The sequence below is a fragment of the Ahaetulla prasina genome, chromosome 2, assembly GCF_028640845.1.
Source record: "Ahaetulla prasina isolate Xishuangbanna chromosome 2, ASM2864084v1, whole genome shotgun sequence".
NCBI lineage: Eukaryota > Metazoa > Chordata > Lepidosauria > Squamata > Colubridae > Ahaetulla > Ahaetulla prasina.
In genome coordinates, this window is record NC_080540.1 from 129,646,578 (window position 1) to 129,672,277 (window position 25,700).

At 38.2% G+C, this 25,700-nt stretch overlaps 2 protein-coding genes across 2 annotated transcripts in view; one reads left to right on the forward strand and one right to left on the reverse strand.

Annotated features, from left to right (window-relative positions):
- The first annotated feature begins 3,665 nt into the window (after positions 1-3,665).
- Positions 3,666-5,742, forward strand: LOC131189936 (histone H3.3A). Its single transcript, XM_058166594.1, has 4 exons — positions 3,666-3,824; positions 4,313-4,454; positions 4,784-4,937; positions 5,042-5,742. Exons 2-4 carry the CDS (start codon positions 4,327-4,329, stop codon positions 5,168-5,170), a joined length of 411 nt encoding a protein of 136 aa, XP_058022577.1. The 5' UTR covers positions 3,666-3,824; positions 4,313-4,326; the 3' UTR covers positions 5,171-5,742.
- Positions 5,743-6,271: 529 nt separating this feature from the next.
- LOC131189934 (uncharacterized) overlaps positions 6,272-25,700 on the reverse strand; it is a 30,531-nt gene continuing 11,102 nt past the window's right edge. Inside the window, exons 6-16 of the mRNA XM_058166590.1 lie at positions 21,571-21,629; positions 21,397-21,432; positions 18,681-18,733; positions 16,713-16,845; positions 13,528-13,724; positions 11,456-11,501; positions 11,286-11,351; positions 7,969-8,028; positions 7,669-7,751; positions 7,080-7,174; positions 6,272-6,517 (exon numbers count right to left, since the gene is read on the reverse strand). Coding sequence (XP_058022573.1) covers positions 6,483-6,517; positions 7,080-7,174; positions 7,669-7,751; positions 7,969-8,028; positions 11,286-11,351; positions 11,456-11,501; positions 13,528-13,724; positions 16,713-16,845; positions 18,681-18,733; positions 21,397-21,432; positions 21,571-21,629 — 863 coding nt within the window. The 3' untranslated portion in view covers positions 6,272-6,482. The remainder of the gene's footprint in view (positions 6,518-7,079; positions 7,175-7,668; positions 7,752-7,968; positions 8,029-11,285; positions 11,352-11,455; positions 11,502-13,527; positions 13,725-16,712; positions 16,846-18,680; positions 18,734-21,396; positions 21,433-21,570; positions 21,630-25,700) is intronic.

Genomic DNA, 25,700 nt, shown 5'->3' on the forward strand with positions numbered 1-25,700 from the left:
ACAAACACCCGTGAAAACCTCAGAAAACAAATATTCATATATTTATTTATTTATTTATTTATTTATTTGATTTTTTATACCGCCCTTCTCCCGAAGGACTCAGGGCGGTGTACAGCCAAAAATAAAAACAAACAATACAATATACAATTTAAAATACAAATTAAAAAACTTATTTTATAATTGGCCTAAAAAACTTTAAAATATATAAAACTAAAACCCCATTAAAATTAATAATAGATAATTTAAAATCAATAAAATTTAAGCCAGCCCCGCGCGAATGAAAAGATGTGTCTTCAGTTTGCGGCGGAAGGTCCGAAGGTCAGGTATTTGGCGTAAACCCGGGGGAAGCTCGTTCCAGAGTGTGGGAGCCCCCACAGAGAAGGACCTTCCCCTGGGGGCCGCCAGCCGACATTGCTTGGCGGACGGCACCCTGAGAAGTCCCTCTCTGTGAGAGCATACGGGTCGGTGGGAGGCATGCGGCATGAGGTTCATATATATATTCATATATATGAACCTATTTTCATATTGTCTAGGTTTACTTATATAAACTACACACCCACACCCCTATATATGTGTGCGTGTGTGTGTAAACATTGTATATATTTATTTACTGAATTTCTACTGTATACAAATAAATTGTAGACTTACTGTGATTTATAATACCGTAATTAAAACAATACACAGTAAGAAAACAATGATCATTCATAAATCCAAGTGAGAAAAATGTCAGTAAGAAACATTGTCATATAGTATCCAAATAGATAAAACAGCATTGGGTGCTATCAACATAGGTACCAAAGACTCCTTGATTCCATTTTTATTGCTTTACTGAACAATTATAATATTTTGTCAGTCTGTGACTAAGAAATGTTATCCTTGAAACTCATTATCTCACTTTCTATGGTGGGGATGAATACATTTCTGCTGTTGAAATGAGCACTTTGGTTGCAATGGTTCTGCCTAGAGAAATCAATTCTGAATGTACCTAGGAGCCAAACTAGATTTATAGGCCTGTCAAACTGGCAGCCCATGGCCAGATGTGTCATGCGCAGGCCACGCCCACCCTGGCTTCGCAAAGGCAAAAAATGTCACGGTATATCATGATATGTCATGTGATGCTATTGAGTTTGACACCCATGCTGTAGAAAGTTTCAAAGGTGAAATGAACAGTACTTGGAAATCTATTGGCAATCAATACACTACAGTATCTACAACATTGATGTAATATGTTTAAAGCAGTTCTTGATTGTCAGTACATAGCCAGCTGTATTTTGCAGCAATGAGGACCCAGATTGTTGGTGGCAATATGCTGACTCTGTAAACTGCTTGGAGAGGGCTGTAAAGCACTGTAAAACGGTATATAAGTCTAAGTGGTATTGCTAATTTCAGTTTTCAAAGATAGTCCCAGGCAGAGTATATTACAGTATCAATCCTCTGATGATGAGAGCATGAGTTACCATTTCCAGGTCCTTTCATTATAGATATGAACACAATTGGCACATCAGTCATATCTAGTAAAATTATATTTCCTGATATGGATAGAACATAACAACTACCATCACTGTTAAGCTTCTAATTTACTATATTTGTGGAACAACCAAAGTATAAATTCACAACAACTACCAAGGTACTGGGTGAAGCAGCAGAAAGGGTATGCCTAATGATTTGGAGCCAATATGGGACATAACAAACTGATTAGTACTCTTCTCCATGATATTTATCCCATTATTTTTTAAAAAATTAAATTTTCTATTGTACTCAAACATTAAGGGTGAAGAATGATTGAAGCAGGAATGCAACACTTTTTGTTGAGTGTTGTTGAGATCTATTAGCATACGATTGTGGTTTGGCTGGATAGAACATTGTTTTACCTGCATAAGAATTTTATTATTGTTAAAAATGAAATTGGTATAATAGAACCCCCCCCTCTTTTTTCACAAAACATTGCCCAGATGTTCCACTATTTAATCCACCTGTTGCTAAATAGTCACATTTAACTGAAAAACACTGCAAAAATGGCAAGGGTTTACAAATTTAATTAGCTAGGGTAGAGAACTCCCATTCATTATATACCTTTTCTTACAAAACATTGATCGAACATGTTTATCAGGGTAAAAGGAAAAATTAAAATGGTCCTATAAATAAAGAATAAATAATTCTTAAGAGCATCTGGAGGGTTATAAGTTGCCCATGCTGGTTCTATAATAAATGGAATTCTTAAAATGAATTGGCTTTAATTGTATTTATCTACACTTAAAAATGTAATTATGGTTGATATTGCTTCATACCATATCTAGTACTTTTGCATACTGACAATATATTGGCAGTATATTTATATTCTGTGTGTAAATGGAAATAAGATTGTTAATTATACCATTTTTTTCTAACTTCAAATCTGATTGTACCTATTGTGTTTTTTTTAATCTGGTTGATTATGCATTACATTAAGTATATTTTGTTGAGAAGCGATCTCAGTGTAGCAATAATGCTAAAGCTAATAAAGATTGTGAATTCATTGACAAGCATACTAGTAGTTTCTTTTCTGCTTTGTTAATCTAATTTAAAAATAACATAATTATTCATTTGTACCCAGATCCTCCTGTAAGTGGCTAGAAATTAGCCATAGGATCCATAATTGCTACACAATTACATTTTTTAAAATATTGTTTTGTTGTAATTTTGTTGTGTTTTATTAGACAGTTGTATTTATGTATGACAGGCCCAAAATCATCCAGACAGCTTTCACGGCTAAGGTGGAACTAGACCTCATGGTTTCCAGGTTTCTAGTTGGTGCCTTACCTACTAGACTAGACCAAACTTGCCAAATTTAAATTGGTATGCATTTTATATCTAAAATACACTATCAACATTGTACTTTACATGCAACAGCCAACTGTCATTCTAGAGTCTAGCTTGATTCTTTGTAATCAGACTGATCTCAGTTTTTTGTCATTTTACATTTTGTAAATATACAGTGTGCCCATTATACGTGGTTATTTGATCATGAAAACTAGATAATGGTGTTAGTTTTGCTAATAAAATATAATACAAACCAATTCTATATTTCATATTATTTCTTTTGATGATTTAAAAATTAATTAAGAAACCTTGGTACATGTTAGTTGTTATGCTAAAAGTATTAGGCAAATGAAATGAAAAGTTGTGGATTATGTGCCGCTTATAATTGAACTTTATAAATGTTCCTTATTTATAGGTAACGTAAAGAAACTTTGAAAAATAAATTTTGATATGACGGCAAACGAACGTCAGGTACAGTCAGCTACGTCCTCCTACCTCTGCTACCATTTCACATTCCCTTCGTATTTGCCAGGCTGTGTTTTCTCTATTTGCCCTCCCCATTGAGTCCAGGACACTCAGAACGGACTGCTTTTCTTTCCCATTGACTTTCCATTGTAGAGCTTTGCAACAAAAAGTAGGATCCAAACCATGTTTTCTATTGTCCAATCAGAACCACCAGCTTCACTGCAATTGTAATTGGTTTGCTCCGGCACACGGTAGCCAATCAGCGTGTAACTTTAACAACCAATCGGGTTTCGAGCTTCCATCCAATCGCATGCAGGATGCGGGGAAACTGTCTTTGTATCAGCTAACGTCATGGCGCCGGCGAAAGCAGATGCCAATAGCTCCGCGCGTCGCGTGTCTGTATTGTGATGTCATGACGTTTTAGGTTCCCTCCCTCTATAAAGACAGCATCCCAGCAGAGGGAGGGGACAGTTAAGGTTTTTTCGAAGGCTGTGTGGTACGTGCTCTTCGTGCATTTACAGCGGAAGTGTTGTTTTTTTAAGGATTTGTTCCCGAAAGAGGTGAGTTTCGGCTGGGAGCGAGGGTGGGGGGAAGAGTGAGAGTGGGGAAAAGAAAGAGGGTCCCCGTGCTTTGGGGAGAAAATTTTGTGACAAATGGGTGGAGGAAAAAAGTGGAAGACCGCTTTGTTCTGGATCGGTCGGCTGCTAAGCGAAGACCGGAGACTTAACGCGGGCTGGGAACAGAAGGGATAGGGACCAAGTCGGGCTTCCTCTCCGGCACCGCGCGTGGGCAAACAAGCAGGATAGCAGTTCCTGGCCGTGCGCCGCGCTGGCTGAACCTCCTTGGCCCTGTGCCCGCATGGAGGACGACGACGACGACATCTGCCGCTGCCGTTCCCCTCCCGCCAAAGCGTTTCCGTCTCGGGGAAGAGAAGCACGAACAGATGGAGGCCGAAATGCCGGAAAGCCCACTTAGGCCGGGTCGACCTTCGGGAGTTTGGAGAAAGCTGCCCCGTCCGTCCGTCCATCGAATTTATTTTCTCTTTCAGAAGAGTGAAAAAAAATGGCCCGTACCAAGCAGACTGCCCGTAAATCCACTGGTGGCAAAGCTCCACGTAAACAGCTGGCTACTAAAGCTGCTAGGAAAAGCGCCCCCTCTACTGGTGGAGTCAAGAAACCTCATCGCTACAGGTAATAAGACAAAACAATTGGGAATGTGTGTTTTAGGACAGCCGCCAAGCTGATCTGTGGAAATAAAAGGATTAAGAAGGGAGTGGTGTATGTCGTAACAAAGTTAGCTTCTGTTACTGTGATTTTAGTGTTAGCCTTGCTTTAACTATAAATGTCTCACAGCTGTTGTCAGCGACCAGTCAACCATGCCAAGATTTTGTAGGGTATTTTTACTTCTTTGAAACTATTTTGAAAGACGGACTTAGAAATGTCCTGGAACTGTTATATGCTGTGAACAGCTGCCTTACTCCTTTCTCTCTCTCTCCCTCCCCCCCCCCCAAAATCTTCAGACCTGGTACTGTGGCACTGCGTGAGATTCGCCGTTACCAAAAGTCAACAGAACTTTTGATTCGCAAACTTCCATTTCAGAGGCTTGTAAGGGAGATTGCCCAAGATTTCAAGACAGACTTAAGGTTCCAGAGTGCAGCCATTGGTGCACTGCAGGTATGAACCTATTCAAGTCCTACTATTTTTATGTGGGGAAAAGGAATAATGTGTCCTTATAGGTTAGTGTCTAACCAATATCTTGTTTTTTATCTTTCACGTAGGAGGCTAGTGAAGCCTATTTGGTGGGTCTGTTTGAAGACACAAATCTCTGTGCCATCCATGCCAAGAGAGTTACCATTATGCCCAAAGACATCCAGTTGGCTCGTAGGATACGGGGCGAGAGGGCTTAAAAGGAAGCAGTTTTTATGGTGTTTTGTAGTAAATTCTGTAAAATACTTTGGTTTCAATTTGTGACTTTTTTTGTATGAAATTGTTTATAATATGTTACATTTGTACTTAAGTCATTCCATCTTTCACTCAGGATGAATGCTAACAGTGACTGTTCACATAAAACTCAGTGATGTGAGCCCTGTTGCTCAGTAGTGACAAGTTGCTAATATGCAGAAGGGATGGGTGATCTTTCTTGCTTTTCATGCATGTTTCTGTATGTTAATGACTTGTTGGGTAGCTAAAATTGTAAGGTACTAGAATTGATATAAATGTGTACAGGGTCCTTTTGCAATAAAACTGGTTATAACTTGATTCAAGTGTTTAACAATTGGGGCTGTTAAGTCTGACCATACATCACTGTGACAGAATGTGGACTTTCTGAAGGGGTAAAGTACAAGTCTTAACCACAGTGTAACTTACAGTTTCCTTAAAAAACGTAAACCTGGCAGCTATAGAATACACTATGTGCATTTATAATAGCTATTTTATATATTGTAGTGTCAACATTTTTAAATTAAATGTTTTACATTCACATGAGTCCTGTCATTGTTGTGGGAAAAGTAGCATTTCTACTTGGGTTTATGTTTAAATCAAGTTGAAACATGTCTATGCTTTGTATTTATCCCCAATTGCAGTAATAGTTTGCAGCAATTATGTAACAAGACAGTAAATAGTCTTTCTGATTTTGACTCTTATGTTTGCAGAATAATTTAGGAACCAGGAAATGCTACTCAATTTCTTAGCGTACAAAATTATTTCAGTCTTGTTTCTAGACTAATTAGATGACTCATGGAAATGAAACTAGGTAAGAGCAGTCCAGCTTTCTATGCTGCCTCTTAAAAAAAAAAGCTGTTCCAGGTATTTCAACCCATTGTTTGAGAATATAAATTTCCAGATTGTTTTAGGATTTTGTCTTGTTGGATAACCCATAATGGGTATTTTAAATTTAAAGAAAATTGTAAAGTTACCGGCTGAGAAACTGTTAAGTTATTTGATTTGCTTTATCAAACTGGTCTTGTTTTCAGTGTAGATATGCTACCTTATGCAAACAATCTATTGCTTCAGCTTGATTTTATTCCATTTTGAAAATTGGCAATGTAAACATTTGAAAAAGCAGTTGAGTCTTCTGTTTGATTTATCTAGAACAATTGTATCTGGACAGGATTTTAATCGGTACCAAGTGACTCCATAATCCAAGAGTTGACCCATCAAGATATCACTGATTGATATTAGACTTTAGCAGGCTAATGAGGCGGCAGAACATCACGTCTGTCAGACAAACCACTCTGTATGTTTAAATCCAGCAGCTAAAGAAACAAACACAATTTGTCATGTCTTGAATTATTTTTTTTTGGGCACGTTACAGATAGTTTACTGCTACATTCATAAATACTTTCATGCTAGATGTGTAGTTGCTAGCATTGTTTATGAACCCTATCTAAAGAACATTTTGGATTTTGGTTCTAGGGATACAAGTTTGTAAAACTTCAAACATCAATTATTACAGGACCACATGTTAATATGCTGCCTTGGTCTACTTTTTTATTTCTTAAGCTATCATGCTGTTTATACAGGTATCTGAAATGTAAGAATGGATTAATTTAAAAGCCTAACCAAAGTGATCATATCAAAGAACTATTACCTTTATTCTGTATATACTTTGGACATAACTGGGTTGCCTTAGCAGAATTTCATTAATGCAACAGGACTCATACATAATACAACAGCCCATCCCAACCTATGTATTCTGGAGAACGTTTAAATGGAAGAAAGTTGCAGAAGAGGTAAAGCTGTGAAGTATAGAGTAATACACCTTAACAAAATACAATAGCCTTTACTACAATACATATTCCAAAGCATATTCCTTACCAATCCGTTTGATGATTTCCTCACTTTCCTCTTCAGAATTTGACTCAAAAACTAGGCAATCGAATGTGCTATCTTCTGGAGAGTCAGGTGAAGCTCTATAAAGTAAGGATGGTAACTTTAGACATCCAATACATTTAAGATAGCATATGACTAATTGCCTATACATAATAGCATTCCTCTAATGGGTCTAAGTGACAAATCAGGCTATCAATAGAATGGATTACTTGGTTCTTTCATGCAGATAACCTAATTCATCTTGGATATGAGCTAGATTACCAACAATCCAATGTATTCAAGATAACATTCTGTGCGAATAAGGGAACATTTAATTGCAAAGAGGAACTTTGATAGAATATGTGCTAAACAGGTAATTGGCATGATTCACAAAGTCCGATAAGGAAATCCTAAGATTCCTATATTGTTAGTAAAGGACACATTGAAACATTTGAATGTAATTGATGGATACATCCTTCATTAAAAATTACTGCTACTATTACTACTACCACTACTACATGATTAATGGGACCGGTAAATATATATTCTTGAAATATACAATCACATGTGGGTGGTTTTTCAAAACAAAACTTACAAGCTACAGAAGGCAAAGAGATTGTGGCTATCCAAAAGGCGTCCCACACAGGAAATGTCTGTGTAAGAATAACGGAAAAGAACCTGAAAATGACAACAATTTTCAGTTAAGGCATTGGTCAAAGCTCATTTTTTGGGAATTATTTTTATCGAATGTCAAGACAAAATAAAGATTAGATCTACAATTAGAAAATAACTATCCTTAGAAACATTTCCAATGTCTTTTAAGTATGTATTGCCCAGATTAGGCAATAAATTATTAAGGCATGATCAATTGCAGCCGGCAAACAAATATTCTAACCTTTGAAGTAGTTTTGTGTTGAATAATTACTTCGGTTTCTTTGACATCGAATAAAATTTCCTGAAGAAATAGTATTACAACTGTTAATAATGCTATCAAATGACAAAGCGTCCCTAAAAGAAACTTAAAATTGAACCTGCTATGTTTCCAATTTTCCTGTTTCTTCCAGAGAACATCATAGTAAATATAGCTTCAACTGAATCACTTTACAAATCAGTGAATTGCCATTTAAAGAGTAACAATCTGCAATGAAAACCAACCCTTTGAAAGTTTCATTTAATGTATCAGCATGACTTAAACAGTTCTATCTATATGCAATGTGTAGCAGTTTCAGTTTATTACATATTCAACCATGGCACCCTTAGTCAAAGTGATGAACTTTGGCCTATTGGCTTTACTTTACCTTTCTACTTAATGAAGAGGAAAATGTTCTCATTAGGCCTTTAAAAACCATCCTGATGCACCCGAGAGCTACTTATACATACTTATTTATTAATATTTCAGCTAAACAACAACATGTAGACTGGGAAAATGTCTTTTTATGCCTGGTCAATAGTGGTAAATAGACAGCTGATCACATTTCTGCCATATCTCTCAAGAATTGAATGTTTGTGTTGACTTGTTATCTAGATCATTAAAAACCCACACAGGCAAGTAAGCAACTTGCATTGCCATAGCTATAATATTTGGGTGAGACAAGTTGAACAAGCCAGTCCAGCTTAACACTGGCTGCCAAAGCCAGCCATCACTTAAATTACAAGTAAACCACAAACAGTCAATTTGGCATCTTCTTTTAGATGTTTTGGGTAGGTTTCACCATTTCACCATCACAACTAGCTTCTGTTTGTTTCTCCGTGTCATATAATATATTTGGGTATATGCATAATTTTGTATTTTTTTTCCGTGTTTATGTAGTGTATGTTAGAGATGGAGACCTTTTGAGAGCTGTATGCAACGAAATGTCATTTTAATATATGCCGATTAGTCTATATTCAAAGTGACAATAAAGTTAGTCTAAGTCTATTGATAAACACTACTTATTACAGTTCTGCATTTCTTTCCAATAGCTGAAAATTCTTCAAGGTTACATACATTCGATGGATTTTGCTGGGTAGCATTACCAGAGTGACCTACATTTATGTTCCTTAAACTTTTCAAAACCAGGGAAAAAAGGGATACTGAACTAAAACGGGTACAGGTAGTCCTCAACTTGGGACAGTTCACTTAGCAACTATTTCAAATTGTGACAGACCCCCCCCCCGAAAATACTTACAACCCAGTTCCAAAGTTCTAATGGCAGCCCTCCCCTCCCCTCAGTCATATGACTGCATTTTGAGTACTTGGCAACCGGCTTACATTTATGGCTGTCTGAAGCATCCCATGGTCACAACACCACAATTTACAGCATTTTTGCCAAAAACTGCTGTTTATTTCTAATTTGGGAGAAAAACATCCCCTAGCGAACAAGGAGTTCATTTAACAACCAAAACATTTGCTTTAGGACTGCAACATTTGCTTTACGACCACTGTGTTCATGTAACAACTGCGGCTCAATGACCATCACAAAGAAAACTCCCAAAAGTGCTTTTTCAAGAGGCAACTGGATTTTCTGGTTTTTCTTTGAAGATGTTTCGCTTCTAATCCAAGAAGCTTCTTCAGAACTGGATGAGAGACGAAAAGTTGTCTTTTGATAAAGCACTTTGGGACAACCATGAGCCGGATGACTGAGAATCTCCATAGACACCACAAAAAAGGTTGTAAAATGGGATTTGGTCACATGATGACTCATTTTAAGACCATCACAACTTACAACCATAATGGCCAGGCACCATTACAGTTGTGGGTCGAGGGCTACCAGTATATGTAAAACATTCCATGCTTGTACTGCCATAAACCAGTCAGGACTGAGCAGTCTGTGCCCGGACTCAAGCCTAGTTGTTTTCTCCAGGCATGAACCTAATACGTGCGCATTCTGGAAGACTTATTCAGGGATGAGAAGTAGCAGAAAAGGAGAAATACCATGCTAGGAAAATGATGGAAAAATCAAAGGGAGGGACAAAGATGGGGAGAGGGCAGGGGTGAAATGCTCCTAGTTTGGACCAGATCGCCCGATCCGGTAGCAATGGTGGCGGGTGGTTCAGAGAACCGGTAGCAAGAATCTCTGCCCCCCCCCATGCCCAGCTGAGCCGCACGATCATCAGGTTTTTTTTTTTATTTAAAAAAGCATTTTTTCAGCCAACTTCAACTGAAGAGGTTGTAGAAAAAATGCTTTTAAAAGTTAAAAAAAAAGTTGGCCACGCCCACCCAGTCACATTACCCCCACCACCACCAAGCCACACCCACAGAACCGGAAGTAAAAAAAATTACATTTCACCCCTGGGAGAGGGGCAAGTTGAATATGCTGCATTGGATTCAAATATTCAAATAATAGCTACACGGTTAGAAAGGGAAGGAAGAAACTGAAAAGATCAGCAGGTGGGATGTGCCATAGCCTTTGCAGGAGAAGAGGGGAGAGGGACACCAGGTTTCTCCTACTCATCTCATAAAACTTTTTCCTCTTCTTGGACTTCCGGGAGAAGTATGGCAAACTGAAGACAGCTCTGCAAACACAGAACGGACGATCATGGCAAAGATCAAGCAACCTGTATCTAGACTGGTTCCTTGGAACCTCCTCCTCCAGATAAAGAGAAGATGAGCAATCACCGTGTGTTCTGGATGGCTGCTCCCTGTGTGGAGATCACAGGCCAACAGTTTTCTGTTTGAGAGTTTGAGCACTGGGAGATGAGGGAATTAGCCATCTTGCTCGCAACCGTGTCAGAGGCTTTTAAATTACACTGTCAGCCTCATGGGATAAACCAAATAAGAATTATAACCTGATATTTGTCTATATCTGCCTCAAACGGTGGACTTCTACCAGTTCTACTCTAGAAAATTCTGATACTTGGTTTACTTCTCATACATGATTTAATGGCACTTCTCAAGGCATTTCCTATTAAAAACAAAAGTTGAGCCACGTTCTGCCTTTAACTGAGAGACCTAAGGGAGGGATTCTTCTTCACAGAATTTGTTACACAGAACATGTTTTTATCTAAAATATAGCCTTATCACCTGTGGTGTTTTCTCATTTCAAATAGCCCTAGCATCTAAATCCCTTTGACTTTATTAATTAAATTATCAAGATTGCCATCACAATGGGCTGTAGCGACCAAGATCCAGTCTGCTTCTTTGTTTAAAAAGCATCACTTAAAATAATAACTTAAGAGGAAAAGAAAGTAGTTTGATAAACATTCATCTCTTATTCCCAGCATAAATCTTACCTGCTGTGGTAAATGCTTATCTAACACCGTGGGTATGCCTACATCTAATATATCTTTGCCTCCATACTAGAAAAGAAACCAAGTGATGAAAAAAATGTGAGAAAAATGCAGACCTAAAAGTAGCATTAAAAACTGAACAACCCCCGTTTTCTGTTTAGAAACAGTCTCACCTTTCCTACATTGGCCTGGCCTAAGTACCGCAGATTGTACAGGAGTCTATGGAGAAATGAGATTAAACAATTACCAGTAGTTCAAGAAATCTATGCACAGTTTCTCTATTTTCACATCAAGATGCAGCATGGGAAAAAAGCAAACTGAAGTTGCCTTCACAGAAATTTAGGACTGAATTGCTATGCTTGTTTCCCTAGCCTCTCGATCAGTAGGCCTTACTGACAGCAGAGGAAGAGTAGTTCTATTACTACTGTAGTAGACAGTACTTCTATCATGTCTCACTAATCATGCAGTCAAATGGTCTTAGTACCGTTAAGACAAAAACCAAAAGCCCTGTTTTTCTAAGAAGGACATACTGGTATTTATGTTAATAGGGCGCCCTCTTATATTGATCAGTTAAGGTAAAATATATAAATACAGTTGATAATAATTATGAAATAACAAGAACAGCAGAAACGATACCGTGGATAACAACTACTAAAAACGATTAAAAATTGAGTGGTGTGACTCAATTATGGGAGCAGATTTTTGCCAAGTCTGAACCATAGACATACACTCAAATAATGAGAAAAAGTATTAAGTAATCCAAAGTGTTCTTTTTGTTGCCGAGATTTGAGCTCAAATCTCTGAAGTCCAAGAAATGATCTACTGAGATTCTCCAATCGTTTGCTTCAGGGCATGAACCTAAAAGGGCAGCTCTGGTCGCCTACTTAGCTTTCATGGACTTCTTCCCTATTTCAGGAAGGGAGGTGGGTTCCACTAAATTAATTTTGTATACTGCCAGTAAGAAAATGTTTATTTAGTATTTAGATTGCAATTTCCAGGATTCACAACTGCATCCCGCACACTTCCAGAGAGCTGGGCTATATCATCACCAGCAAATTTATACAAGGCAGCTGAGTAAAACCTAGATGGCATGCCAGACATGTGACTGAGAAATGCAAAACTGCATTATGAATTTTCTCTATAATAGATGAAATTGGTGAATGGAAGAAGTTGATCTATCCCAGTTTGGGGTACGTTCTATAGAGAATAAGCCATATAAACATGCCTGTGCCATTCACATTCCACAATGCAAAATATTTCCCTTCTACTTGTACTTCCAGAAGGGGAGCAGGAGGGAGATCTCCCTTATACCATATGGGTGCTAAAGAAACAGCTTGTATGAGAACAGGCTGAAAAAAATATTTTAAGCAATAGAATAGCATTTCCTAGGCTAGTTTAGTCAGCTGGCTATTCTCCAACATGGTAGTGATGCTGTGACTTCCTTGTCATAGTTGATACAGCTTTATAAGAGAGCAATGCATATATTATGATGTCTTCTCTAAATCTAATCCTCTTTCTGCACTCAGAAGAAATTGTGTATGTTCTCTGACAAACACCACAAAGCATTACTTTGCTCTACCTACAGCAAATGATAGCACAAAGAAATCAGAACCTGAAGTCAATAAAGGTGGGAAACGTCAATTAAAGACCGTTTTCCACCTTTATTCCAAATCTACTACCTTTATTGTCAACAGCTAGTCAAACCATGAGTGGGTTTTCCACAGGGAAAAGTGGGTTTTTCCATAAGTGGAAAACCCTAAAACGTCTAAAACTGAAGATCTCCATAGAACTCTCCTAGCGCATCTACAATTTGCTGATGATTCAGTGCACGTAATCTATAACTCCATCTTTTCTGTAGCCACCAGAAATGAGGTTTGTGAGATCTGTTGGAGTTCTGTTTCAGGAGGGATATTCAAAGGTATGTGTGTCTGCCACCTTTTGTCTGACATTGGCTCTCAAGCTGGAGACTACAAACTGCTGAAGGAACAGCTGAAGGAACAGTGGGTTAGATTTGGGGAATGACCTATGCCAGGGGTCTGAAAACTTGGCTCTTTTAGGACTTGTGGACTTCAACTCCCAGAGTTCCTCAGCCAGCAAAGCAACTCTGGAAGTTGAAGTCCACAAGTCTTAAAAGAGCCAAGTTTGCAGACCCCTGACCTATGCACCCAACCAGTGGTGATGAGGTAGGACAAGTGTGAAAATCTGCCACACTTTTGTTTTCATAATTGTCCCGAGCAGCCACTACCTGCCTCCTTGCAAACTTCGCTCCTCATTCTCTTCTTTAGGTTTGTGTTCATGTTGGAGTTGGAAGCTGGGGATTTTTTCTCTAAGAACTTTTAGGTACGGCAACAATGGCTTGAACATTCCTCCATCGTGCCATTTCCACCGGATTAGCCGAAAGCTTAGTGGTTTGCCTTTCAGCTTCTGCAGTACTGAACCAGCCTGCAACGAACAGAGACATGGATGATCAGCAAGGGCCTCCTAACATCATCCCTGTCCTTGTAATAAATCTGGAGCCAGAGAAAGCTGATCTAAATCAGGAGTCTCCAGCCCTGACAACTTTAAAACTTGTGGACTTCAACTCCCAGAATTCCTCAGCCAGCTTTGCTGGCTGAGGTATTCTGCGAGTTGAAGTCCACAAGTCTTAAAAACTGCCACGGTTGGAGACCTCTGATCTAAATGGTCACTCTGGTTACTACTAGGATCTGTCAGTGAAGCTTGTTAACTTATTGACTGGGTTTTTTCCTAGAGACTAGAAACCATAGCACAGTACCTAAATTGTTACCACTGAGCATATAAGGGTTAGCATGTCTTTTGCGAGCATATTCTTATTATGGTGAAGCCCATAGTCAATCAGTTGTTTAGACTGGATTTAGCATTTTTGTTCAACTATTGAGTCCTGCTCAAGGGATAGGGAGACATTGCTATTTAATAATATTAAAGGTGCCATCACAGCATCTAAGCTGTTCCAAATAAAGCTGCCTTTTGCAATTGACCTATGAGTATTATTATATATCCAACAACATGAAATCACAGCTGCCAGTTTGTTAACTGGTGTTAGCGTTCACACACATGACGTTCTTCCCAATAACCTAAGACAGTGTTGGTGAACCTTTTTGGCACTGAGTGCCGAAACGGGAGCACGCGCATATGGGGGAGCACCAAAAACTAGAAGAGCAGTTTCCTGGCACGCATGCGTGCACCGGGAAGTTAAGCTTCCGGTTTCTGGCAAACATGCGCATGCGAAGACCGGCTGGCCAGTGTGCATGCACGTGGTGGAAACCAGCTCAGCTTCCCGGCACACGCATGCACACCAAAGAGCTGCTCTTCTGGTTTCTGCCACCCGCGAATGTGAAGACCAGCTGGCCAGTGCACATGTGCACGCTGGAACCCGGAAGAGCAACAGGCGACGGCTGGCATGCCCGGAGAGATAGCTCTGTGTGCCCCTTCTGGGATGCATGCCATAGGTTTGCCATCACGGACCTAAGATGTTATACAGTAATGTATTAAGTGTATAGAATCTGTGTGGATCCAAGCCACGTGACCTTTTATAATTAATGGGTGAAAATTTTGTCAACACACAGATTTTCTATGTGGTGTCCAAAATCATTTGGTATGGCACCTGTGTGCCAATAACCACTGGGATTACTATGACCAGCTAATGCCATAATCTTTCAGTTTAGATTTTCAGACTTTGATACTTTGTGACCTTCTCCAATTTGTGCATTTTAAAACATGCACCAAGGATTATTATTTTATCCCATCTTTTTTCATATATATAAATCAAGATAGAAAATATACTAATAGATCTGCCTTTCCCCCCTATAACAAGGTGGGCTAGGTTGAGAGAGATTGACTGACTGGAGGTCACCCACTTGGCTTTCATAAATGAGAAGCCTCGCACCTTCAACACTACATCAAACTGGCTCTGTAATATGTATAATATGGTATAATATGTAGATCACTAATAGATTCTTCAGTAAAATGTTGTAGTGTGGAGCATTTCAGTTCCTAATGTCTTCCATGAAGCTCATCCACATTTCTCAACCTCTCCTTTCCCCATCACTTTTCTTCCTTGGGATCTGTCAGCATTCTGGATTCATCCATTCTATATCCTTTTTGGTCTGTTTTACAGTGTCCTTCCCTGATAACAGGTTTTTTTTTGGTTTCTAAAGACTTTTGTTTTTAATACTTCTGCAATTTTTTTTTATTTGAATTTATATCCCGCCCTTCTCCGAAGACTCAGGGCGGCTTATTCTGTGTTAAGCAATAGTCTTCATCCATTTGTATATTATATACAATGTCAACTTTTATTGCCCCCAACAATCTGGGTCCTCATTTTACCTACCTTATAAAGGATGGAAGGCTGAGTCAACCTTGGGCCTGGTGGAACTTGCAGTAATTGCAAGCAGCTGTGTTAATAACAGCCAGACAAGGCTGAGCCACCAGAGGCAGTCCCATCAAACTTATCATTGCCTCTTTATAAAATGGGAAGATGCTGTTTTGTCTATATATAGATATACTGAAAGAATTAAAATTGGCTCTTAGTATAAAGATTGCAACAAGTTGGGACCATACCTCTTAAGAGAAGCTTCTATGTATTTTTTTACTTTACAGAATTGTACATAACAATTTGAGAGTGATAGCTACTTCAGACAAGATCGGATAATTTTTTAAAATCTTCTCTTCCTTTAAAAAGTTCAAGAGATGACATGTTCTTTAGCCACACTTCATTTTAATTGTTATTCTTTATATTTTGAAATGCTAAGGACCATTATTCCAAAGTGTTCTTTGGCTTTGACAGATGCCCTCCCTCTCTCTTTTTCCCTATTTTTCATTTTTACATACTGTATAAAACAGTCTTGGTCCCTATGCCTCAGCATGCTGTGCCTGAGATAAGAGTAGAAATGAATCGTCTGTTCTGAAGAAGATATGGTAGACTGAATAGTCATTGCACTGATACTAAGCATCGATACTCCAAGTAAGCCACCTATTCTTCTTCATGATCTCCATGCAACAGACTTTATAAGTTTGTATCTGAACATTCTATGTTGACTCCCACAGAAGGTCATCTCTTGGAGGGGTAATATGGATGGGGAGGGGATGGGGAAGTATGCTAACAGTGGGGTACAGTTTTAATCCTTTAGTCCTTAAATAAACCAGTAATATCCAAAATTTACATTTCTGAAATCTTAAATAATAATCCTAAATAGAAATCCCATAAATATTAAAAAGATCTTTAAAACCTGGTACATTTCTACATCCCTCCCACCTTGATTTTTCATCTTGATCTCCAGGTCAAATCCAAGAGTTTTTGTTCAGTACAGTTCCCATAGCAACAATGCACAGCCATCTCTTTCATTTTTTTTCAGGTCAAAGTAGCAGACAACACTCCATCTCCAGGGATCAGGGTGTTCCTCCCTCCCATACCTGTCCATTGCATGCATTCCTCAGTGAAGATCCATTTATCTCGTCAATGACATCTCCAACTAGTACTACCTCATCCACCTCTGCCTGGCTCTTTGGAAGCACTTCTATTATGAAAACCCGTCCATCTAAATACCTGATATAAAAAAGGAGAAGAAAATAGAACTATCCTTGAAGAATTGAATTTTTAGATACTCAAACAAAAGAAAGTAATGAGGAAAATAATGAGCCTGGGTACAGCACATTAGGAAAATAATACACGGATTAGTCACAATTCAAACATAATAGCAATAGAGCTTAAATTCATATAGCGCTTCACAGTGATTTATATACTGCTTCACAGTGCTGTAAGCACTTTACAGAGTCAGCATATTGCCCCCAACAATCTGGGTCCTCATTTTACTGACCTCAGAAGAATGGAAGGCTGAGTCAAACTTTAGCTGGTGAGATTCGAACTGCCGAATTGCTGGGAGTTCCACCCAGAGGCCAACGATGCAGGTGGCCCAGCAACATACAAAGTCTTATCCTTCTTCCAAACCTGGATAATTTGGTAAACTGAAGCATGTTACAAAATGTTGGCCAGAGGGGAAAATCCAAACCAGACCAAAAATGCCTGTGCATCAACCAATTAATGGACACGTGGCCGAGAAACCAGATCTTGTAGAGGCAGTTTTTTGTTTGAATGGTTTAGATCAGGGGTTTCCAACCTTGGCAACTTTAAGCATTGAGGACTTCAACTCCCAGAATTCCCCAGCCAGTTTTGCTGGGAATTCTGGGAGTCGAAGTCTGCCAACCTTAAAGTTGTCAAGGTTGGAGACCCTTGGTTTTGATTACACTCCCATCTGTACTGGCCAGCAAAGCTAGTGCTAAGGCATGATGGAAGTTGCAGATCAAAACACCCTGAAACTGGTTACATACTGTACCGGAAATTATCTTAAGATGAAGATCCAATGTCATTTTTTTTTTTTTAGGAAAAGGACCAGATGGAAAGTTGATACGATAAGTATACTGAATTAATTGAGGAGGTCCCAGTTTTAATGACTAGCTCTTTGGGACCACTTGCCATTTGAGATGCATTAGGTTAAAATATTGCAAAGAGGTTCAGTTGTTAAGATATAAACATATACTGGAAATAGTTAAAAATACTGTATCATTAATTTTGAGCAGAGAAGCAAAACTTTGAAAGTAAATGTTTTCCTAATTTTGTTTATCTTATTGACCACTAAATTCAAAATACCACATGTAAAGTTATATTGGACAGAGGTCAGAATTTGGAAGAGAACACAGAAAACATGTTAAGTACTCTTTTCTAAAAAAAAATTCTCAAATTCCTTCCTAAATTTGTTTTTTCTTTTAGATAATGTCCAAGCTTTACAATAGACTATTCTATCTGACAGATGGATTACAAGAAGAAAATGCTAAATGCTAAACAATGTATAGTGGTTTAATAAGCTGCTGCTTTTAACAGGGTATATATTCTTAATGGATGGATGCAGAATTTAATATCTTTGGTCTATATACAAGGAACTCATTAACATAAACTTGATTCTTTGACCTCATAATAGCCAATATGGTAGTACCTGGCCCAATTATATCCATCTGAGAAAGTATTTCAGCCTCAGTGATTGTTGAACTTTTACCCAAGTATCTTTTCTTATATTTCATTTCAGCAGCTTGTCAGTAATGTCCAATGAAATCTCAGAAGTATGTATTTATACATAATATAAAATGGAACTAAGTTACCATTGGGAGTGGTTTGGCTTAATGAACCATTATGTTTTGTAAACCATGGTTTATTATAACTTATTTGTTGTATGTGAACCCAAATACTGTGGTTTATTCAATAAACCACAATTAAAAATCATAGCTTGGCATAATCTAGGAATCCAGCAATGGTTTTATTGATTGGATCTTAATGGCTGCTAAAACCAAGGATCAGAAAGCCATATATGAAAAGGTCAAATATCTTACCTCAACACCATTCCCAATTCCCGGCAAGGGACAGTTTCATACGTCTGGCATACCTGGAAAGCACGATTTATCAGTAGAACTTCCAGCACATTTGAAGGAATTCTCCTTCATCAAGCTTTCATCATTGACAAAAATGGGACATTTTGCTTCCATTAGGGCCTCTAAATACAACCACTCTTATATAGCTTCCATTAGATAGGATGAAGTATGAAGGTGGCAAGTCAGCCAGCCAGCCAGCCAGCCTGCCTGCCTTCCTGCCTGCCTGTCTGCCTGCCTGCCTGCCTATCTATCTATCTATCTATCTATCTATCTATCTATCTATCTATCTATCTATCTATCTATCTATCTATCTATCTATCTGATTTGTACCTGCCCATCTCACCTCATTGACTCTGGGCCTTTTATAAGTAACACCATAACATAGTATTAAAATGTGCCTAAAAAACCCCAGTTAAGTTCTTGATGTCAGGAGACAAAGATAAATGCCTACACACTTTGGGTGGTGAGTTTATTCTTTCATAAGGTGACAATGAATAAAGTTTGGGAAGTGTAGTGTGCCAGACATGGGTGCTCAGAACACAACTGTGATCTTTAGTAGAAGAAATGTATGAATGTAAGAAATTAGGTTTATTGTACATTTGACTTTGAGAAACTGTATAATAAAATGATAACCTTCAATTTGAAATGTTCTACATTAAGTTGACAGTTGTTGGGCATGATAACAGTTGTACATTGTTAAGTAAGGCAGGCACAAAGATAAATGGAATGCTTAGCAAAAGGTCTAACATTAAGGAAGTAGTAAGATAAGGACATGTGATGTTTCCTTTGCTGCTTACTGTATTTAGCCATAAGATAAACAGAATGGTGATATCAGAGGTATGTTGATTGGGATATGTACTTTTTATGCAAAGGATGTCATACCGTTAGTTGACAACCTGAATGATATACAAAAAAGTTAAAATAAAGCTGTATATGCACAATATTCCAAAATTAATTTAATACTAATGTAACTAATGTAATGAAGATAGCTATATTTGATAGAACAAAATTGAATTAAGAGTTTTAAGTTATATATAAATGACGAAGACTACAGTAAATCAATCATTCGTATACCTATCACGTTTACTAAATATGGGGAAATTATATGCATGTGTCTAGGAACATAAGCACTTGAATGGACTTTATGAAGGTTCCTGAAGGCTTGAAATTTCCATTTATTCACAAAGGAAAAAACAGAATTGCAGTTATAGGGTGAAACAAAATCATTAATTGTAGGGAAAGTAGAATTCTAAGGCAGATTCAGTTTCAACACAACTTGAATTAAATTATCCTTGATTTTGAGAGCTAAGAGGGGGAACCAATCATAGCATTTCTATATGTTGCTCCCAGCACCTCTCACAATTAGTCATGCTATAGGAGTTGTAAAGAAGTCATAATTGTGCAAATGCAGAAGCCTATCTCAATTTAATGCACTAAATCAAGCACAGTTTAGAAACATACTGGGCCAGCCTAAGGCCCAATTTGATAGCATGAAACTATTTTGGTCTTACTATAGTATCTTTTCTCTCCACAAAAGAGTAATAAACATGTTTATAACAGATACAACTTAAGAACAATTATCAAACTGACAGCCTGTTTCCACGATCCAGTAAAAGTCAGAGCTCTAAACCCTTAGATATAATTGACATCTCTGACATCAATACAATTGAACGTGTCCAGAAATATTTTACAAGAAGAGTTCTCCATTCCTCTGAAAACAATAAAATACCCTATCCCACCAGACTTGAAATCCTAGGCTTAGAAAACTTGGAACTCCGTCGCCTTCGACATGACCTAAGCTTAACTCACAGAATCATCTATTGTAATGTCCTTCCTGTTAAAGACTACTTCAGCTTTAATTGCAATAATACTAGAGCAACTAATAGATTTAAACTTAATGTCAACCGCTTTAATCTAGATTGCAGAAAATATGACTTCTGTAACAGAATCATCAGTGCTTGGAATACTTTACCTGACTCTGTGGTCTCTTCCCATAATCCTAAAAGTTTTATCCAAAAACTTTCTACTATTGACCTCACCCCATTCCTAAGAGGACCATAAGGGGCGTGCATAAGCGCACAAATGTGCCTACCGTTCCTGTCCTATTGTTTTTTTTCTTTTCTTCTTCCTATATATATGCTTATACCTCCTTATATTTACTCATATATGTGTTTATATACTATATAATCTTTTGTATGATACCTACATATATTGTTGTGACAAAATAAAATAAATAAAATAAAATAAATAAAATAAATAATTGAAATACTGAAAAGATAAATGCTTAAAATTTCAACAAAAACATAGTTAAGGGAAACAATACTGTTTGAACTTCAGGCTCAAATTTCATAGACATGTTTTTTTTGTAACTGATGTTGGATGCATGATTAGAAGCACATTAAAAGCTCATTATCAAATTCAAAAATATGCCCAAAATGCAGATTTCTAAGGGTTCCATGTCCCTGTCACCAGTTATTTTGTAAGATAGTATAAAAAATAAATTCCAGCCCAAAAGATGAAATGCCAGTTTGGTTTTCCTATCATGAAAATGTTAAGGCTCGCATGATCAGTAAAAAAAGACAACAGCAGAATATTATGAGTTATAAATCAAAACAGGAGAACATAATTAATTATATAATAGATGGCATCAAAGAAAGAAAAATTAAGTATCTCTTACCGGGAGTTGCCAGCTTTCATCCAAGAAACTGGAATTCTGCAAACAGAAATTCAACAATCTATAACACCCATAATTAGTGATTAAACAGAAAGGCTGAAAAACAGCAAGAATATCAATAAATCCATCATAAGAAAGATTAAAAAAAACATGATCCAAAGCTATCAACCACTGTACCTGCAAATCTAAGAAGAAATTCATTTCTGTAACCACCAACATCATGGAAAAGAAAGGCTCTGGAAAACAAAACAAAACAAAATATTTTACGTCATTATCCAATCACTGACCAGTAGTGTAGTAACTTATTAGAATGTCATAGAAATGTTTATGGGGGTGCAACAAATGGACATTTTGCTGCAATGAGATTCAGACTTCCCAAGATAATATTCAAGAAAATGTCAAACACAGGATTGTAAACTAGCAAAATTTACGGAACTTTAATCTCAGATCAGAAGGCAAGCACATTAAAACCTAAAGTGAGGAAGAGGAAATATATATTCATACCCATAATGCTGTGCATTTTCAGGATAAGTGCCTTCACACAAACTGCTGAAAGGGGTAAACTCTAATTAAGCCAAGAAAATCAAGGCATGAGATAAGAAAAGGAAATAAAGCTACATCTAATTTTCATCAGCATCATTCACGATTCCTCTCTCTCTCTATTTCTATTCCTATTCTTATTTCTACCACAGTCATACACCATTTCATACATTAACATTGATGTTCATAATTCTGGCCCCTTTCTTTCCGAGGGACTTCTCAGTTCCTTCCAATCACGATTTCTGCTCTTCCTTTCCTTTCAATCCTTTCAATATTTTAAATAGTCCAATTCATTCATTCTGCCTATATTTTATTTATGAAATTTACAGCAAGAGCAAGAGCATTTAGACTTATGTACCGCTTCATGGTGTTTTACAACCCTCTCTGAGTGGTTTACAGAGTCACCATATTGCTCCCAACAATCTAGGTTCTCATTTTACCGAGTTCAGAAGGATGGAAGGCTGAGTCAACCTTGAGCCAGTCAGAACTGAACTCCTGGCAGTGAACAGTGAGTTAAGCTTCAATACTTAACCACTTCGCTACCACGGCTCTATTATTGTATCTTGCTATCAGGAGCAACTCTGATCAGCTATATTAGCAAGTCACCTCAACATACCTTTTATTGGTACTGATCACTTTATGTTTGTATTCTCTGTTACACTATTTTAGCACTAACTGTATTTATTCTTGACAAACCTCTTGTTCTACCACACAGTTCTCAAGTTACCTCTCTTTATTTCTGTTTATCCTAATATACCCAACTTTCATTTGCATATAAAAAACAGGCAGAAATATGCTCTACTAAACATTTTTGGTTTTTTCATCATTCGTTTCTCACAGTAGAGCTCATACAGCCCTCCACTTTTCAACCAACATTTATCAATTTTGTCCATTCGCTTTATCAATCTTTATTATACATTTTGCCAGGTATACAAATTCCTCTGCTTTTTATTGTTTTTTTCTCATTTATTCTTCACTCAATCTTCCCTGTTAAATACAATTCCTTGGCCTTTTATACTTTTATACAATTCCTTTGGCCTTCAGATCAGTAGTGGGTTTCAAATCCCGTCGCTACTGGTTCACTCGTGGGCGCACGTGGGCACGTGGGCACTTGCGCTCACACGCAATGCTTCTGTGCATGTGCAGAAGTGTCCGGGCAGGTGGCTGAAGCCTTCTGCTGCCGCCGCTACTGGTTCGCCCAATCTGAGGCGAACCAGTAACAACCCACCACTGTTTCAGATCCATTCAGTTGTGGGCTCCTCAATTTTACCTAACATTCACTTCAATGTTACTCAACAATGGCATTGTTTTCATACAAAAGTATAGGAACATTCAGATTCTCAACAAACCTGCAATATTGCCACAAACATTTTAAAAAAATATTCCATAAACACATTAAAAAACAACAACGTAACATCACACATCTTTGCCTTATTCATTGTTTAGGGTTGAACCATTTGCTAACCCTAAGCATTATATTTATGCTTTCTTTCCATGATGTACAGCTATTTTATCACATTCACCAATCATCAACTTCATATCTGTGCAGGATATTTTATAATTCAAGGTTATTCACTATATCATGAGTTTTCAAAATTAACAAATTTATACTAAACTTATTGGGAGGCCTATAAATTTTATAAATGAATAAATAAAATAAACCAGCACCTCTAGGGTTTTTATAAATAAATAATAATATTATTTATAAATAAATAAATAAATAAATAAATTTTATGCCGAGCTTAAAGCATCCAATCACTTAATTAAATTCTTATTTTACTCTTCCTCCACAAATCCTTTAGTGAAATAGCAACTCTGGGCATCACACAAGATGACTGGAACGTATAGACAAGTGCTTCCTAAAATGCCTTGAAAATAGCTGATGTGCAACCCCCCCCCCCCGAAATTATCTGAATCCCGATTTAAAAGTCTGATGAAGACAAGATGGAAACGGTGGCTCAAGGGGCTAGGACGTTGAGCTTGTCTATCGAAAGGTTGGCAGTTCAGCGGTTCAAATCCCTGGTGCTGCCGTGTAACGGGGTCTGTTCTGTCCCCTCCCGGCCTCAGCCACGCAAGCTGGCTAAACGAGCCAGTAACTGAGTTCACGGCTGCTATCAATCCTGGCAGGGAATCTGCAGCTGCCTGCCAAAGTCTCCCTTTTATCTTGGGGTTGCCAGGCAAGCAGTCCAGGCCGAATGTTCAGCTCAACTCTCCAAGAGTCAAAGAGTTCAGCTCACTTCTCTGAGTCAAATAGTTCAGCTCAATTTTTGCTCATCATGGACCAGAAGAACAGCCAGGGCTGTTTTTATACTCTGTGGGGGTGTGGCTCCGTGACTCAGCACTTCCTAGGCCTGCCCCACCCCTGCTTCTGTTGTTCCCGCCTCTTCTGCCTATGAAACCTAGGGTCCAGCCAGGCCTGATTGCCATCAGCTGGGTCTGGAGGCGTGGCCTGGGGGGTGGGGGAAAGAGTCAGTGGACAGAGGCCTCGTTATCTCCTCCACCTGGCCTGCCTCTGGCTCCTGGAACTGAGCCAGGGAAGCTGGTGCTCCAGAGGTAAGTCCTGGTGGCCCTTCCCCCTCACTTTCCGAGTCACTTTCTGGCAGGGGGCCCGGCTTGGGGGGTGCAGACACAACAGGGTGAGCTCCCATTACTTGTCCCAGCTTCTGCCAACCTAGCAGCTAGAAAGTACGTAAAAAATGCAAGTAGAAAAAATAGGGGAAGGTAACAGCGTTCCATGAGCCTTTGGCGTTTAGTCATGCCGGCCACATGACCAGTGCTGGCTCTTCAGCTTTGAAATGGAGATGAGCACTGCCCCCTAGAATCGGGAACAACTAGCACATATGTGCGAGGGGAACCTTTACCTTTACATCTGTATAGGGAAACTTACTTCACAGCAAGATGTAGTTGTAAACTGTTATTGGCAGCAAAATGTGTTTCCTTAATTTAGATGGTAGGGAATAGGATATCCCAAAGTTATTAGGGAATGATGCCATGAAATTAAATTGTGCACGACACTGTTGGTGTCCTGGGGATCTGGAGAGCACTGAGTTGTGGAAAGCTGTATTAGCATTTTTTTTTCTTATCCGAGAAAGGAGAAGATTCTAAATTAGAGAGGTCAGCATAAGATTCTAAGAGAGTTTAGAATACCTAAAGGAACAAAAAAGAATCAAACAAGAGCTAAAAGAAAGCAATACTAGAAAGAAAGGGGCTACACAATGTAAAAAAATGAAGAAAATAGGAAAGGGGAAACCGAGGAAAGGAAAAAGAATGAATAAGGCTATTAAAGAGATACAAAACTGAGAGTAATTAAAACTGAATATTTGGTCTCCTTTAAATCTAACACAATAACAAATGGCCACTAATATTTTTTGGGATTGAACTTTTTCCAGAGATCTGGCAAAATTTAAGTGACCTTGACTTCCGACCACAATTGACCCCAAAATTTTGGCTGTTAAGTGAGGCATTTGTTACACCCTTTCTAGCGACAGTTGTTAAGTGAATTCTTGCAGTTCTTAAGTTAGTAACTTGGTTGTTAAGTGAATCTGGCTTCCCCATTTGCTCGACAGACGGTTGCAAAAGCAGTTCACATGATCCCAGGGCAACCATCATAAATATGAGTCAGTTGCCAAGCATCTGAATTTTGATCATGTGACCATGGGAACGCTGCAACAGTCGTAAGTGTGAAAAATGGTCATAAGTCAATTTTTTTCAGTGCCATTGTAACTTTGAACAGTCACTAAATGAATTTCTGGAAGTGGAGAACTACC